Genomic DNA, 17,998 nt, shown 5'->3' on the forward strand with positions numbered 1-17,998 from the left:
AACAGGTGCTGTATGACTCTTCTCAGCCAGATTCCTTTTTCTTTTTCTGGTTGGTTTTAGATCTCTCAGGATTCTTGGGGTTCTGGTTTTCATTTGTCGGGTTACTTCATGGTGTGAAACTCCTGTCCTCCTTTTTTGGCATTCCTCAGCCTTCTTGGGAACAACCTCCCTTTTTTCCCCAGATGTTCAGAATCTCTTGACTCAAGGTACTATTCAAGAGATGCTTGTGTGTTCCAGTGGACAAAAGGGTAGTGGCCAGAAAAGAGGGCACTTGGATACCTATTCTAGACCTCTCTCATCTAAATACTTTTCTTAAAGTGCCTTTCTTTTGGATGTTGTCTCTTCTGATAGTTTCCGCTCTTTCTCCCTCAGGCCTGTATGGTATCTCTGCATCTCAAATATGCTTATCTCCATATTCTGATCCATAGTTGTTTCTCTTATTTCTGGCATTTTCAGTTCTCTACTTGCCCTTTGGCCTTTCTACTGTCTCATGGGTGTTCACCAAATGCCTTGTTCCTGTGATTGTTTTTTTTCAAGGTTCAAGGGATCCAGATTTTTCCTTAGATGACCTGCTGATTCAGGTGTCCTATCCAGAGGCCATTTTGCAAAATCTTCATTTTGCCATCTCCCTTCTTCGGAGCCTGGGGTTCAGTATTAATTTCAAACGTCTTCCCTGTCTCCTTCTCAGGGTTATGTTTTTCTGGGATGCCAGATTCAGACGGTGTCAATGCTTGCAACTCTGCCTCCTCCAAAGGCCTTAACTCTCATTTCTTTATTTAGCACTCTTCTTCCTCTGGCTTCCATTGCCACCAGGGAGTTTGAGAGCTCTGGGTTTCATGGCATCCACCATTCCGATATTCCCTGTGGCCAAACTGCACATGAGAAAGTTTCAGTGGTTTTGAAGTCAGTGTTGATTCAACATGCACATCTCTAGATTTTGTAGATGTTCTTCATTCCACATTGCTGCAGTCCTAACTATTGGGTAGTCCGCTGTCCAGTCGGCCCGAATACCAAAGTATATGGCTGACGTCGGTCAGGGCGCATTAGACTGACGTCAGTACGTCAGGGTACTAATGCGCATGACCGACGTCATATCCTCAGTCTTTTTTGCCGCATGGTCCGATGCAGAAGCAATTTTGCGAGTGCAGGTTGGCGTTCTGAAAATTTCTGAAGTCAGAGTTTCAGACCGAATCAAAGTTGGCTAAGTACCCGTTGGGAATATTTTGGTTTTTCTTGCCTCAGTATTTAACCGGATGTCAGAAAAAGTGAATAACTGTATTTCTTGTGGGAAACAGATACCTCATAGGGATTACCATACTTTGTGTATACCTTGTTTAGGGCCTGAGCACGGCGTTGTTGGATTCCGCTCGTGTGGTAGATTTAACAAACTCACTATTAAGAGAAGGTTAGACTGTGCCAGGTTAGTGTTTGGGAAGCGTTGTAACTATAAAATGCCGCCTGATGTTCCGCCGCTTCGCTAAAAAGCGCAAGGACAAAACAGCAAAGCCTAGAGGGAAGAACCGACAGTCCCAGACGCCGGTTCTTTAGAGGGCTCAGTGGAGCCGGAGGTTTTGCCAGGTGTCTCTTTGGAGTCTCAGGAGAGACTTTACTGTTACAGGATGTTTCCTCTCAGGAAGTAGGCCAGGCTGAGGGGGCTTCTCAGGTGGCTGTTCTTCCCTCACTTCCTAAGGTGGTTAGGGCCTCCCCTTCTGTTTCCAAGGCTTCTTTAACGGGCAGGCCAAGTTTTGCTTCAGTGGGGGTTTCTCCTAGTGCTTCAGGGTCTTTGCCTAAAAAACATATGCTTAAAATGGCAGAGGATTTGATTACTATGATTAGGGGTTCTATGCCCCCTCCTGATATGAGGCCTAGGGTGGAACCTGAGCTTGAGAGTTTTGAGCAATGCTCGGAGGCTTCTGAGTCTTCGGCTGAAGACTTGCAGGAGTTCCCTCCTTATTCTGATTCTGATGTGGATGATTCTACTCCTTCAGCTTCTCCTCCTGAGGATTTTTCATTTTCAGAGACTTTGCATTCCATGAGGGAGCATTTTAAATGGGAAGGCCAAGATTTCTCTGATTCCAGGAAAAGGCTTAGGGAGTTCTTGTTTTTACCCCAGCATAGGCCTTTAGCTGTACCTCCTGTTTTGAATGTGGTGGAAGATGTTTTTGCAGAGGCTTCTCTGAATCCTGATTCTTTGCCTCCTGCCCCAGTTAAACCGGATAGGTATTATAGGGTGCCTGAAGCTCATAAGTATCTTTTTAAGAGTCCTAGGGCAGACCCGGAAACTGTCTCTCAGGGGCCTAAAGGTGTAAAGGCCTCAGTTGTTAAAAATCCTGTCCCTCCTGATAAAGAGGCAAGGGCTTTGGATAGATGGGGAAAGAAAGTGTATACTTCTTCCACTTTAGCCATGAGGGCGTTGAATTGTCAGTTCCACATGTTAAAATATCAGAATTATCTTCTTTCACAGTTGAAATCTAAGGTGGATGCTCTGGCGGAAGGTATTGACTGTAAAGAGTTGCAGGATTTAGTTCATGTGTCTGAACAGGTGGGTAAACATTCCTTGCAATGTGGTTTTGATGCTGTGCAGGCCTCCTCCAGGGTGGCTGCCACTGGTTCTGTTCTTCGTAGGCACGCCTGGTTGAGAGATCAGAATTTAGCTGAGCATGTTAAGACAAGGATTTTGGATGCTCCTTTGCAATCTGATGTGTTGTTTGGTTCGCCTGTGGAAGCAGTTTTGAAGAAAATGGAGGACAAGGCTAAATCTATGCAAACTGTTAAAGATTTTTTGCAGGTACTGCCTCCGAAGTTTAGTAGAAATTGGCCTGCTAAGGGTTGGACTTATCCTGCTTATGATTCCCAGTCTAGGGGTAGGTCTAGACGTGGTAGGGGCAGAGCTCAGGGTTCTTTTAGGCCTAGGACAGGAGTTCCCTGCTCAGACTTCTGGTGAGGGCAGGGGTCAGTCCTTTCGTAAGCAGACCCAATGACCTGCCTTTTCAGCTGCCAGTTCATTCTCGCCTGGCAGCACCGTTGGGAGGAAGGCTGTCTCTTTTCAAAGAAAATTGGGATTTAATTACCCAGGACAGATGGGTTCTGGATATCATTCACCACGGTTACAGGTTTTATTTCCATACCTTGCCTCCTTTCAAAGGCATGCCAGACATTCCTCCTCTACAAAGACAAGAGGCGCACAAGCAAATTTCTTTGTTACTCCAAATAGGGGCCATTCAGCCAGTTCCTGTGCCAGAAAGGGGCCTAGGATTTTATTCTCGCCTGTTTCTAGTACCGAAGGGGAACACGTGGAGACCAATTTTGGATTTATCTATCCTCAACACTTATCTGGACATTCCCAAGTTCAAAATGTTGACGTTACAACAGCTTTTACCTCTACTGGGCAAAGATCACTGGATGGTAACTTTAGATCTCAAGGAAGCTTACCTTCATGTGCCTATAAGATTAAGTTGCAGAAAGTATCTGCGTTTGAGCTGGAAGTTCTCATTATCAGTTCTCTGCATTGCCCTTTGGCTTATCTACTGCGCCCAGAGTATTCACAAAGGTTCTGGCTCCAGTGATAGCTTATTTCAGGCTAAAAGGGATTCAAATCTACCCTTACTTGGACGATTGCCTGATTCTGGCTCAAGAAAAGGAAGACCTTCTACAGCATCTGGAATATGTCATAGCAGTGCTAAGATGCCTAGGGTATTCTGTGAACGAAATAAAGTCCAGTCTAGTACCCTCTCAAGACATGTGCTTTCTGGGTGTGAGACTGAATACAGCAGCCCAGATGGCCTTTTTAACCCCGGACAAACAAAAGAATCTTTCCAGTTACTTCCATCAACTATCTCTTCAGTCCGGGCTGACTGCAAGGACAGTCCTTCAAGCCTTAGGGTTCATGGCATCTTGTATTCTGGTGCTTCCCAATGCCAAACTGCATATGAGGAAGCTACAATGGTATCTCAAAATGTATCGACACAGCACTGCCAGGATTTGGACACTGTCATTCAAATAATACCTTGCATTCAAAAGGAATTTTTGTGGTGGGCTCAGGAATGTCACCTAAGCAAGGGACTCTCTGTGACCCCGCCAGAGGCGAGTCAGATTCTAACGACAGATGCCTCAGACATTGCTTGGGGAGCTCATCTAAATGGAAAGTGGATACAAGACAAGTGGCCTGCCAGACTACAGCATCTACATATCAACATGAAAGAGATGTTAGCAGTCCAGTTTGCATTAATGGCTTTCAAGGAGTTGCTTCTTCCAGGGCAGGTGTTGATTCTAACAGACAACACAACTGTCATGTGGTACATCGACAAACAAGGGGTACCACATTCTTACCCATTGTGCAGGCAAGCAATGATTTTATGGGAGACTGCGCTCAGCTTGCAACTAACTCTTCAGGCAAGGTTTCTGCCGGGAGCACAGAACTCCTTAGCAGATGTGTTAAGCAGACAAATCATGGATCCCCACGAGTGGAAACTGGATCTTCATGTATTTCACAAATTGACAGTGTCATGGGGAACTCCAGACATAGATCTGTTCGCTTCTCCACTAAACCACCAGCTGCCAAAGTTTTGCACAAAGAAGTTTCATCACACAGCTTGGAAAGTGGACGCCCTTTCTTTCAGTTGGAAAAATCTTCATGTGTATGCGTTTCCACCTCTGCCTCTTCTTCCAAAAGTGCTTCTAAAGGTCAGACAAGACAAGCCAAGGATTATTTTAATAGCTCCAGATTGGCCTCGGCAGCACTGGTACCCATTACTGAGGAGTCTGGTAAGGAAGCCTCCATGGCCTTTACCCTTGATTCCTCACCTGTTGTCTCAGAGAGAAGGTCACCTGCTCAATGTCAATCTTCACTCTCTTCATCTAACAGCCTGGCATATTCTGTTTTGAAGGGCAGCAGGTCTCAACTTCCTCAACAAGTTTTAAATGTGATTATGGAAGCCAGGAGACCTAGTACAAGAAAAGTGTACGCAGAAAAATGGAAGAGATTTTTATTTTGGAGTGCAGCAAACAATTTGGAGATTTCAGAGCCAAATTTGAGTGTGGCTCTTCAATATCTTACTGAGTTATTGGACAAAGGTTTGTCTTTCTCTTCCATTAAGATTCATGCTGCAGCAATTTCAGCTCACTATGATTGTGACCCACCATTGTTTTCGCATCCTTTGTTCAAGCAATTTCTTAGAGGGGCAAAGAATATAAGACCCCCACGTAGAGCTCCTACTCCTGCTTGGGATCTCAATTTTGTGTTGGAGAAACTTACTCTACAACCTTTTGAGCCTGCGGCTACTGCTGAATTGAAATACTTGTCATGGAAGACTGCTTTTTTGTTGGCCATTACTTCTGCAAGAAGGGTTTCTGAGTTACAGGCCCTTATGGCAGTGGAACCTTTTTTGATTTTTCATAAGGATAGGGTATTTTACGTACTAATCCTTCCTTTATGCCTAAGGTGGTTTCTAGTGTGGCTTTAAACCAAACTATTCATTTGCCTACTTTTTATGCAGATCCTCAAAATAAAGGGGAGAAGATTTTGCACACTTTAGATGTACACAGGCAATTGCGTTATTATTTGAGCAGGACTAAAGATTTTAGGCAGTCTCAGCAGTTGTTTATTTCTTTTGCTTTAAGTTCTCAGGGCAAGCCTGTGTCAAAACAAACTATTTCTAGATGGATTGGGTGTTGCATTGCATTTTGTTATTCCCATCATGGCAAGGAAATTCCAGCTGGGATTAGGCCTCATTCCACTAGGGCTACTGCCACTTCAACAGCATTTCTAAGGGGGGTGGCAACTAAGGATATTTTGGAGGCAGCCACTTGGAGTTCAGTGCATACTTTCTCTAAGCATTATCACCTTCCTCTCTACTCTAAGTCTAGGGCTGGTTTTGCCACTGCTATTTTGCAAGGCATGTTGTCAGTTCCTGCTTCCTTATGATTTGCCAGCCTCCCTTACCTCTGCTTTGGGATTCTACCCAATAGTTAGGACTGCAGCAATGTGGAATGAAGAACATAGTACAGTTTTGTACCTACCATAAATGTAGATGTTCGAGGATCCACATTGCTGCAGTCCAATTTACCCTCCCTCCTTCCCCTCTGTGTTTAGGGATGGTTGTGTAGATGAGGTTATATTCTGCTATTTTTGTATATTCTGTATATATATATATATATTTTGGTGCAGGTATGTTGGGAGTGTTTGGTTTTTGGCCTTATCTTTTCAGGGTCTTCTGACATCTGGGGCAAGAAAAGACTGAGGATATGACGTCGGTCATGCGCATTAGTACCCTGGCGTACTGACGTCAGTCTAATGCGCCCTGACCGACGTCAGCCATATACTTTGGTATTCGGGCCGACTGGACAGCGGACTACCCAATAGTTAGGACTGCAGCAATGTGGATCCTCGAACATCTACATTTATGGTAGGTACAAAACTGTACTTTTTTCTTCTTCCTGGTCTCAGACAGGAACTTCACTGGCGGATTCAGCAGTTGTCTCTGAATACAGGGATCTCTTCATCCCACTTTTCCCTCTGTGGGATTGTTCTCAGATACTTCAGATATGAGATGGGGGGCAACATTTAACTCCCTTAAGGTACAGGGAGTGTGATCACCTTGTTAGCCAAAGGAGCACATTAGTGTTGGAGACGAGAGCTCTTCTGCTGGCTTTTCAGGCCTTTCATCCTCTTTTCTCTCGAGGACCTCTCAAGGTGTTCACAGACAATACCACAGTGATGTGGTTTGTCAACAAACAGGGAGGAAGGAGATCTTAATCTTCTTTGCCAGTTGGCACTTCTGGTATGACATCTTGCTGCCAAGTATCAAGTGACTCTTCAGGCAGTTTATATCCCTTCTGACCAGAACATTGTGGCAGAAACTCTGAGCAGGTTCTAAACTCAGTCCCAGAAATTGATGCTTCACAGGGATGTGTTTCTGGACATTATCCATCACTGGGGTATTCCTCAAGTAGATCTTTTTGCCTCCCCTCTGAACAGACAACTTCCTCTGTTTTATGCCAGAGTCCAAGGTCTTCTGGTGTGGAAGATGGACACCATCTCATTTTCTTGGAAGGGAATGTCTATGCATTTCCCCTCTTCCTCTCATTCTGAACGTCCTGTTCAAAATTCAACAGGATGCTCCCAAAATCTTGTTGGCGACTCCCTTTTGGCAGTGATGGCACTGGTTTCCTCTTTCTGCATCTAGTCAGGGGTAATTATCACAAGTTACCTCACAGGGTGGATCTCATCACACAAGCCAAGGGATCTCTCATCCATCCCCACCTTTCCATGCTTCAATTGACACTGTGGGTGATAGGATGTTCACTCTTTAAAAGACACCTTTTTTCTGAGGATGTGCTCCCAAGTCCTGCAGGCGGTCAGGAAACCTGCATTCAAGAAATCATACTTATCCAAATAGAAGAGGTTTTCTATTTTTTCTGTCTTGTGACCTGGATCCACTTACTGTGGATGTTCCTTTGGTTCTCCCCTTTGTGTGAGTTGTTAAATGCTGGTTTGGCCTATTCTTCTATTAAAACCTACTTATTAGCTGTCTCTTCGTGTCTGCCTTTTTAGCTTCTAGATTTAAGGTGAAACAATTTCTTAAAGGCTTCCTTAGTATTAGACCTCCCAGGAAGCCTGTCCCTCCTCCCTGGGATCTTGATTTTGTTTTGGAAAAGTTAACTTTGGCTTCTTTTGAGCCTGCTGCTTCGGGTTCCTTGCAACATTGTTCCTGGAGGGACCGTTCTTTTGTTGGCTCTTACTTCTGGCAGATGGGTGTCTTGAGTTGCAGGCTGTTATGGCATTTTCTGATCTTTCATGAGGACAGGGTGTTCTTGTGCACGAATTCTTATTTTATGCCCAAGGTGGTTAATGAGCTATCACATAATCGGTCTATTAATCTGTCAAACCCCCCCCCCCCCCCGCAGTCTGACAGTGAGAAGGTGCTGCATACTTTGGATGTGCATAGGCAACTCGTGTTTTATTTGGATAAGACTAAGGCTATTAAAAATCTGATCGGTTATTTTGTTTCTTTTCTTCCTAGCTGTTTGGGACTTGCTGTTTCCAAGCAAACTACTGCTACTTGCATTTCTAAGGCTATTTCCTTTTGTTGTTCTCTTTATAACAAGAGCCTGCCTTCCTTTAGTTAAGGCTCATTCTGTTAGAGCTGTGGCTTCTTCTGGTGCATTTTTCAAGGGCTTAGATACTAACTCTATTCTTGAAGCAGCTACCTGGACTTCTATGCATACCCTTACCAAGCACTACAAGTTGGATGATACCTGTAGAGCTAGAGCTGTTTTTGCTTGTGCCATTCTTCATGGTTTTTAGGGGTCTCTTCTACACCTTCCCAAGTTTCCTCTTGGGCTTTGGCACTCTCCCAACTGTTAAGAATACTTCAGCAGTGAAGGTAAGGACGTAGTTGTTGTTGTTCTTTCGGCTTTTCCCGGTTAGGGGCCGCCACAGCGGAACTCCGGTCCGCTAATGATTGGTAGTTGTTTTTTACGTGCTGAGTTACCAGCCCTGACGCACAACCTTCAACGAAGGTACGCCCATTCACGCATGTCTCCACGCAGAAGACGCTCTAGCTGAGAATCGAACCGGACAGTGTCTTACTGTGAGGCGACAACGCTACCGCAGCACCAGTTGTGTAAAAATCTTACCATAATGGCAGATGTCTTTGCTGTCACTGTTGCAGTATTCACTCCCTTCCTCCATCCCCCTAGTTCTTTGCCTTCCTGGATGTAAAGATTACCTTTTGAGTTCCTTGGACTGTTTCTACTGGGGCAGTCAGTTCTGATTATGTTAGGCCTGAGCGTCACCTTTATGCCCTGTGCTACGCAAGGAGTGTTTGAGTGACGTTCAGCATACCTTAAAGCAACAGTAGTCTTTTGTGTACTGTCCAGACGTTGGACTTCCACGGCAGGGAATCCTTGTAGGTTAAGAATACTGCAGGACTGAAGGCAAGGACAATATACTGTTATGGTAAGATTTTTCTCAACTGTACTTTCTAGATTATTTTTTTAATTTTAGTATGCTTGCTGCTGTTCATTTAAATGGTAATAATTTTGGTTGTTTTGGACTGTAGACATTGCTTCTTAGTTTGACACTTTTATGGTATTTTAAATGCCTGCCTGTTTTACTGTGGTGTTGGGCTGCAACACTGACTTTATTATTTTTATGTGATGCAACACTGACTTTATTATTTTTATGTGATGCAGGTTTTTCTTGGCAGCCCATTTGACGGTTCCGGAATAGTTTCCTTTAATCACTGTCAATACCATACCTTGTATAAGCAAAAGACTGTGCTTTGGATAGTCACATGGTACTGCAGTGTTCAAACATATCATTATGATATTTTACATTTTTATGATGTGACACTCGAGCAGATACGTGCCATAGGTGAGTTGACTATACTGCAAATTGTGCACAGGTGTGTGTGTGTTGAAGCTCTCTGCTTTCTGCCCAATGAGTGCCTGAGTAGGCAGTGGCTTCCCTGTGATGTTGAATTAAATGGGTAACCAGGAAATAAATGATGGTCAGCAGATTTCTAACTAACTGTCAAGTGTATAACTATTGCTGACTCTGTAACTTTGACCATGCTTTGAATAAAACTGTGTGAGCTATTGTGAAAAGAAATAAACACTTTTTATGTATTTGTGCTTAAATTTCAGACTCCAGGCACCATGGTTGGAGAAAGAAGAAATGGAAATCTTTTGGTAAGTTTGGGCCCAAAGCTGCAGGCATATCCAGAGGAGCTAATTCGCCAGCGTTGTAATCATGATGGCTACGTGGAGTACCTTATTCGATGGAGTGTTGTTGCTGTGGAGGATGGAGGCACAGCCAGTGGGAATGGCTCATCTGCTGACAGCAAGGCGGAGAATATCTTGATGTGGATGTCAGCTGAAGATGTGTATGCTAACTGTCCAACCCTTCTTGGAAAACGCAAACATGAGGGTCAGAATGTGCAGGAGGAGAAAGCACCCACAATTGATGAATCACATGACACTTTAGATGAGCTGGTAGAGATGAAGAAAGATGTGAGAGCTCTTGTGAAACGTGCCCGTAATCAGCTGCAGCAGATGAGTGGGCCAGGCTCATCTACAACCATTTTGCACACAATCCATGTACTGAGTGCTTATGCCAGTATTGGGTCACTGGTCAGTGTTTTTAAGGAGACAGGTGCTCTGGATTTGTTGATGAAGATGCTGTGTAATGAGGAAAAACAAATACGACGCAGTGCTGGAAAGATGTTGAGGGCACTAGCATCACATGATGCAGGTAAGAGTATGGAAAACTTGGCTTTGACTGTATGGCACATCTTGGTATATTGTGAATTCTGACATAACTTTCATGTTGCACATTTCTGGCTGGGTTTCCTTTTAAAATTTGGAATATCAGGCTTACTCTTTTTTTCATTCTTGAAACATACTATTTAAGCTGTTTTTTCAAGAAACAAAGGATTCTGGTTATTTAAAATATATAAATAAAATTTTAAAAAAGTGTCTTAAAATACAGATCATTTTTATGTTTGGGAACCCTCCTTTAATAATAAGCTTCATTTTTCTTTTTACCCTTGGTAAAAATAAAAAAGTATGTTTTTAAAAATCCTGAGGTACACGAAAGTCCAGTGCAAAATATGCCTTTGCATTTATTTGGCGGGAAAGTTCGCTGCATGTTGATACTGTTTGGGGGACTTGGGGGACTTGTATGCATGTTGATGTTGCTGTTTGGGATGGGACTAATGGAAGCTATGAGTTGTTTCTGTGAATCGTAATAAGCTTAAGCTCTGTTGTGTTTTTTTTCTGTTTTGTTTTTATTATTTTAGAATAGGGGCGTGCATGTGTTTGGGTTGAACTTTTACTTGGTAAATAATTGCAAAGCAGTTATTTGTGTCAAACTAATTGCTTAACAGTTTTTAACTAGTTAATGTATTAATTAATGAGTGTCTCACCAAATTACATCGATAACCCAAGTTTGGTGCATTTATTGTGGCAAGACATCCTCAGCTACTTGATTCTACTTGATTTCCTCTCCCTTGTGCTGGAGGAATTCTAAAAATCATTTTTTTCACTGAAGGTGAAAATAAATTTCATTTTATTAAAATATAAGCACAAAGATGTGCTGTACTTAAAGGCAAGCTTTTTTTATATATATATATATATATATATATATATATATATATATATAAAATAGTCAGAATCCTTAGAACGTGATCTTTTATTGAGTGGGATTCATGTAGTAGCTTCAGTGTGAGTTCAGGAAGGCTTCTACAAGTAATACACAAAGAGCCATCTGGTGTAGCACATTTATCAGTGCATAAGCAAATGATGTTCTTCGTGTTTCACTGTTGCAGTTATTACATTTGGGTTATCTGCTTGCAGGTAGCCCTCAGTCGGCCTGATTAACAAAGTCTTGGGTCCTGCGTCGGTTGCTGTCCCTTCTTCATGATGTCAGGTCGTCAGGGGTATAAAACATGCAGCCAACACCATTAACCCCAGTCTTTCTTGCTGTGTGGTGCCTGAAGTAGAAGCAGTTTGCAAGTGCCAGTCGGCCGACTCCTGAAATTTTCGTTTTCGAGTTTCAGAACCGAAGTCTTCAAGTAAAGCTAAGTACCCCGTTGGAGAAACCTTTTCTTGCTCCTTACTGATGTCAGTAAAAGTTAATAATTGCATTACTTGTGGAAAGCAAATACCTGATAAAGATTTTCATTCGTACTGTATTCCTTGCCTAGGCCCTGACCACTACTTACCTTGCTGTCGGTTTTGTGCTTTATGTAATCAGCTCACTATCCGTCGGTGTATTTTCGCCTCTAAATATTTCGGTTTTCAGTTTAATTATCCAGAAATGTCATCGGTTAGCCGTTCGACTACTGGAATGCTGAAAAAACGCAAAGATAAAGACAGGCCGCCGAGGTCCAAAACTGCTGACGACGTTTCTCCTAAGCCAGTCGCCAGTACTCAGTGAGGTGCTTTTGCAGCCCCCGATACCTGCTACTTCTGATTCGCAGGCCTCTACTAAGACCCATTCGGAGTCCGGTATGCCGCAAGATGCTTCAAGTATGGAACCTGCGGATGTCTCTACCTTGGATGGGCCCGGAGCTGCTGTGCAGGCACTGGCTTCTGAGGGTATATTCAGGCCTACAGACTTGCATATTAAATCAACGCCTCCTCCTTTACTTAGGCCTAAATCTAGATCCATGCCTAAAAAAACCATGCCTAGGCCACATGCTCAGGTCCCTATGCCTAAAAAAACAAATGATAAGAATGGCTGAAGATCTAATAACTCTAATCAGGGGTAGCCAACCCCCCTGCCCCCTCAAACAGGCCTAGGACTGAAGTTGATTATGAATCTTCTGATCAGGATTCTGTTTTTTCTTATTCTGCTGATGATCTGGATTTGCCCTTATCTAATTATGAAGATTCTAATGTAGAGGACTCCATTCCCTCTGCTTCCCCTCCCGAGGATTTTTCTTTTGGGGAAACCTGACATACTCTAAAGGAGCATTTCCACTGAGAAAGCCAGGATATTTCTGATTCAAAAAAGAGGCTTAGGGATTTCCTTCTCCTACCTTAGCATAGGCCGTTAGCTATTCCTTCTGTACTAGACATTGTTGATGATGCTTTTTCAGAATCTAGTTTGGCCCCTGATTCCCTGCCTCCTGCTCCCAGAAATCCTGACAGATACTACAGGGTCCCTGAGTCCCACAAGTTCCTTTTTAAATATCCTATTGCAGATCCAGAGACTATTTCACAGGGCTTCACGGGCATTAAGGCTTCTACTGCTAAAATTCCTACCCCTTTAGATAGAGACTCCAGGGCACTGGATAGATGCGGTAAGAAGGTTTACACTTCTGCAACCTTGGCCATTAGGGCTTTAAACTGCCAGTTTCATATGTTAAAGTATCAGCAACATGTTATTGGACTGCTTAAACAGAAATTATGTTGATTCCTAACTGTGTGGAAAATGAAGAATTACAGGATTTAATGCATTCTGCTGAACAAGTTGGAAAACCTACTTTGCAATGTGGTTTTGATTTATTAAAGGCTTCTTCAGGGCTGCTGTTACTGGGTCTGTGCAGAAGGCATGCTTGGCTTAAGGAGCAGTCTTTGCCTGATCATGTTAAAGCTAAATTGTTGGATGCTCCTTTAAATCAGGACCGCCTGTTTGGCAACAAGGCTGAGGAAGTTCTTAAAAAGGTGGAAGATAAAGCTAAATCTATGCAAACTGTTAAAGATTTTTTACAAATTCAGCCTCCTAGATTTAGTAGGCACTGGCCCTCTAAGAATAGGTCCTTTCCAGCCCCTTCCAGGTCTTCTCAAGCCAAACCCAGACATAGCAAAAACCTCAGGTTTCAGTCCCAGGGGAGACTCAGAACTAAGCAGTGGGGGGCCTCCACTTCCAAATCTGGGAATAATAAAACTCCCCCCTATGGTAAACTGTCTCAGTGACTTCCTTTTAAAATTTCCAAGCACTTATCATCTGACTGCCCCTTTGGGGGGAAAGATTGCTCTTCATGCAAAGAATTGGGACTTCATTACCCACGACAAATGGGTTTTAAATGTAGTGTCCCAGGGATACAGATTTCACTTCCACACGTTGCCAACATCAAGTGGATGGCCGGACCTACCCCCAAGTCGGTGGACAGAGGCCCAAATACAAGTACTTTCTCTGTCAAGCATGGGGACTATTCAGCTGGTAGCAGAAGAGGAAAAGGGGTAAGGTTTCTACTAGAGACTTTTCCTGGTACCCAGAAAAGACAATTCATGGCGCCCTATCCTGGACCTGTCTACTCTAAACACCTTTTTGGAGATTCCAAAATTCAAGATGCAGATTCTTCACCAATTACTTCGTATGCTAGGCAAAGATGCCTGGTTGGCAACACTAGATTTAAAAGAAGCATACCTGCACATCCCAATCAAGGAATCTTGCAGAAGATACCTACACTTCAAAGCAGGCTACACGCACTGTCAGTTCTCTGCATGGCCCGTTGGCTTATCTACTGCGCCCAGGGTATTCACAAAGTGCCTGGCTCCAGTTATTGCGTTTTGCAGGTAAAGAAATATTCAAATATACCCATACCTGGATGATTGTCTAATTCAGGCAGAAAGCCAGGACATACTTTTGAATCATCTGGGCTTTGTACAAAGCGTTGTAACTTGTCTGCGGTACACCATAAACGAAAATAAATCACAATTGGTACCCTGTCAACAAATTATATTCCTGGGAGCAAGCTTGAATACAACTTCCCAGATGGCTTACCTCATGCCAGAGAAACAAATTCATTTGACAACCTACTTCAGACAAGTGGCCACAAAAACCCTGCAATCTGCATGGCAAATACTGCAGGCCTTGGGGTTCATGGCCTCCTGCATTCTTCTAATTCCATATGCAGGACTGCATATGAGAAAACTACAGTGGTATCTAAAAGGTCTATGGTGTCAACTTTCTCAGGACCTAGAAACAGTGATGCCTATCATACCTTGCCTATGCCTAGAGTTCCTTTGATGGGCAGAGGCCTGCCACCAAAACAAGGGACTACCTTTCACACCACCCCCTGCCGCCCAAACCCTAACAACAGATGCGTCAGACTATGCATGGGGGGCTCACCTGGCAGGGAAGTGCATTCAGGGCAAATGGAACCCAAGTCAAATGCACCTGCATATCAATCAAAAAGAAATGTTTGCTGTGGAGAATGCTCTGACAGATTTTAAGGACTACATTCTTCCAGGACAACTAATGGTGAAGACTGACATCACCACTGTTATGTGGTACATAAACAAGCAGGGGGGCACACATTCTTACCCCCACTGTAGACTAGCCATGGCATTGTGGAACACAGCCTTGAGCTAACAAGTGCACCTACAAGCTCAGTTCCTGCCAGGAAAATTAAATACACTGGTAGACGGACTAAGCAGAAACCTCATGGACCCACACGAGTGGAAACTGGAACCAAGGACTTTCAACATGTTGACAAACAAATGGGGGAGCCCAGATATAGACCTGTTTGCCTCTCTCCAGAACTACCAATTGGACAAATTTTGCTCAAGGACTCCACACAAACAAGCCTGGAAAGTGGATGCTCTGTCTTTTAGCTGGAAAAATCTATCAGTCTATGCCCCCCCCACACACACTTTCCAAAGTATTACTAAAAATCAAACAGGGCAAACCAAGGATGATTTTGATTGCTCCAGACTGGCCGCAGCAACACTGGTACCCCCTTCTTCGCAGTGTGTCATGGTTATCTCCATGGCACCTGCCTCAGACTCCTTCCCTGCTGTCTTGGTGGGAGAACCAGATTCTGCACCCTCAGCTTCTAACACTAACCCTTGCAGCCTGGCTAATTACTTAATCTCTCCTTTACCATCCCTCAGCAAACCTGTGATGGATGTCATTTTAGAGGCAAGGAGGCCTAGTACTAGAAAATCTTGTGCTGAAAAATGGAAAAGATTCTGTGCCTGGAACCAATCTCAAGGGATGAGCACAGCAGCGGCCAGTTTACCTAAAATTTTACAATACTTAACTGCGATGCTTCCCAAGGGCGTGTCTTTTTTCCTCCATTAAAATCCACGCCTCAGCCATTTCAGCTCATTATAACACAGAACCTCCCCTCTTCTCTCATCCACTGCTCAAGCAGTTCCTCAGAGGGGCCAAAAATGTGAGACCACCCAGGAGAGCTCCAACCGCAGCCTGGGACCTTAACTTTGTCTTGGAGAAACTCTCTACCTCCTTTCAAGCCAGCTGCTACTGCAGACGTAAAACTTCTTTCTTGGAAAACAGCTTTCCTTTTAGCAGTCACTTCAGCTAGAAGGGTATCTGAACTACAGGCCCTTATGGCAGTGGAGCCTTTCATCATCTTTCATGTGGACAGGGTGTTCCTCAGAACCAATCCATCCTTCTGCCCAAGGTGGTATCCAGTGTGGCTCTTAATCAGTCCATTCATTTGCCAACCTTCTTTCCTAATCCACAGAATAATGGAGAACGGATACTGCATTCCTTAGATGTGCACAGACAACTTAGATTTTACTTGGACAGGACTAAACCTCAAAGGAAATCTGAACAACTGCTGGTGGCATTTGCTGCAGGGGCAGAGGGGAAGGCTATTTCAAAGCAAATCATTTCTAAATGGATAAGCCATTGCATACATTTCTCCTATAAGCACCATGGAAAACTTATCCCCCAGGGGATCAGACCTCACTGCACCAGGGCTGCATCTACCTCTACAACCTTTCTCAGAGGCGTCCCTACCAGGGATATCCTAGAAGCTGCTATCTGGAGTTCTGTACATACTTTCACCAAGCGTTATCATTTGCCAATTTTCTCTAAATCCAGAACTGGCTTTGCCACTGCAGTCTTGCAGGGCCTTATAGCTGGCCCTAATGCTATCTAAATTCCTTCTCCCAACCATAGCTTTTGGAATCTACCCAAATGTAATGACTGCAGCAGTGAAACACAAAGAACATAGTACAGTTGTGTACACTTACCATAAATATAGATGTTCGAGTGTATTCACTGTTGGTCCTGGATGTCCTTCAAGGATGCGTCTGCAGTCATCACATATGGGTTGTCCTGCCTCAGGCAGCCCTTCGGTCGGCCGGATTCTAAAGTCTGGGTCTGGCCTCGGCTGATGTCGCACTTTCCCCGACGTTAGAGCGTCTGGGGTATAAAAGCATCAGCCGACGCCATTTTCCTCAGTCTTTCTTGCCGCGTGGTGCCCGAAGCAGAAGCAGTTCGCAAGTGCCGGTCGGCCAGCTCCTGTGATTCAGCTACTAAAGACTTCGAAAAAGCTAAGTACCCCTTTGGGGACTCTTTCTTGCCTCAGCCGATGTCAGATAAAGTTAATAATTGTTTAACTTGTGGGAAACAAATACCTCATAAGGATTTCCACTCTTACTGCCTCCCCTGCCTAGGCCCAGACCACGACATCTCGGCCTGTTCAGCCTGTGCTTCCTTCAACCGACGAACTCTTAGACGTCGGTCGGAGTTTGCAGAGGAATTCTTTGGGGCTAGTTTTGCTTACAAGATGCCGTCGGAGACTCCGACTTCGCATTTAGTTAAACGGAAGGACAAGGACCGACACACGCGGGCCGCGGTTTCGGCTGAAACCACGGTCAGGCCTACAGCGAGCGTCTCTGTTTCGGCTGAAACAGAGTCCTTGGTACTTCCGATTACTGAAACCGCACAACCGACTACCTCGGCCCTGGAGGCCCCGGCCGAGTCGGTTATTGAATTACCTACTGAAACTGGTGTCCAGGAACCTTCCGACACCATTCCTTTAGACAAATCTACTCCTGCACGTGGTGCAGCCAGACCTCCTGCATCCATGTCCATTAAGGCTTTCTCTAGGGCTAAAGCTGCTAAACCTTCTAAAGCTTTGCCTCCCAAGGTTACCTCTCAGAGACCCTCTACTGGCTCACAGATTCTTAGCTTAGCAGAGGATCTTATCTCCTTAATTAGAGGTTCTCAACCTCATCCGGACAGGGGCTCGCAACCACCTCCAGACAAAAGGCCCAGGGTTGAGCCCTCTGACCCCCACTCCTCAGATGAGTCCTCTGATGGCTCTACTCTGTCAGACCACCAGGAGGAGGCTTTTTCGGCCTACGAGGATTCTGATGCTGAGGAATCTATTCCCTTGGCCTCCCCTCCTGAAGAGTTTTCCTTTGGAGTGACATTACACTCTATGAGAGAACATTTTCAATGGCAGGGTCAGGAATTCTCTGATTCTAGAAAGAGATTAAGGACCTTTTTACATTTACCTCAGCATAGGCCTTTAGCTATACCTCCTGTTTTGAATGTCATTGATGATGTGTACTCTGATGCTAGTACAACCCCTGACTCTTTCCCTCCGGCTCCTGCCAAACCTGATAGGTACTACAGGGTCCGACTCGCATCTTCACCTGTACAAGGCCCACTCTGCTGATCCAGAAACTATTTCCCAGGGCCCAAAAGGGGTTGCAGCTGCCACTGCTAGAAATCCTCTACCCTCTGAAAGGGAGTCCAGAGCTTTAGAGAGATGGGGTAAAA

At 44.3% G+C, this 17,998-nt stretch overlaps 1 protein-coding gene across 2 annotated transcripts in view; it reads left to right on the forward strand.

The window, feature by feature from the left end:
• The window catches only part of CUL9 (cullin 9), a 2,881,018-nt gene that overhangs the window by 117,857 nt on the left and 2,745,163 nt on the right, over positions 1-17,998 (forward strand). Inside the window, exons 1-2 of one of the 2 annotated variants that reach the window (XM_044060293.1) lie at positions 9,262-9,376; positions 9,649-10,255. In XM_044060293.1, the coding sequence (XP_043916228.1) occupies positions 9,661-10,255 (595 nt within the window). In that variant the 5' untranslated portion in view covers positions 9,262-9,376; positions 9,649-9,660. Of the gene's footprint in view, positions 1-9,261; positions 9,377-9,648; positions 10,256-17,998 lie in introns of those variants that run through there. The other variant, XM_044060287.1, reaches the window with a different exon arrangement.

Source organism: Protopterus annectens, chromosome 1.part0 (genome assembly GCF_019279795.1).
Source record: "Protopterus annectens isolate FY-2018-M chromosome 1.part0, PAN1.0, whole genome shotgun sequence".
In the NCBI taxonomy this organism is placed as follows: Eukaryota; Metazoa; Chordata; order Ceratodontiformes; family Protopteridae; genus Protopterus; species Protopterus annectens.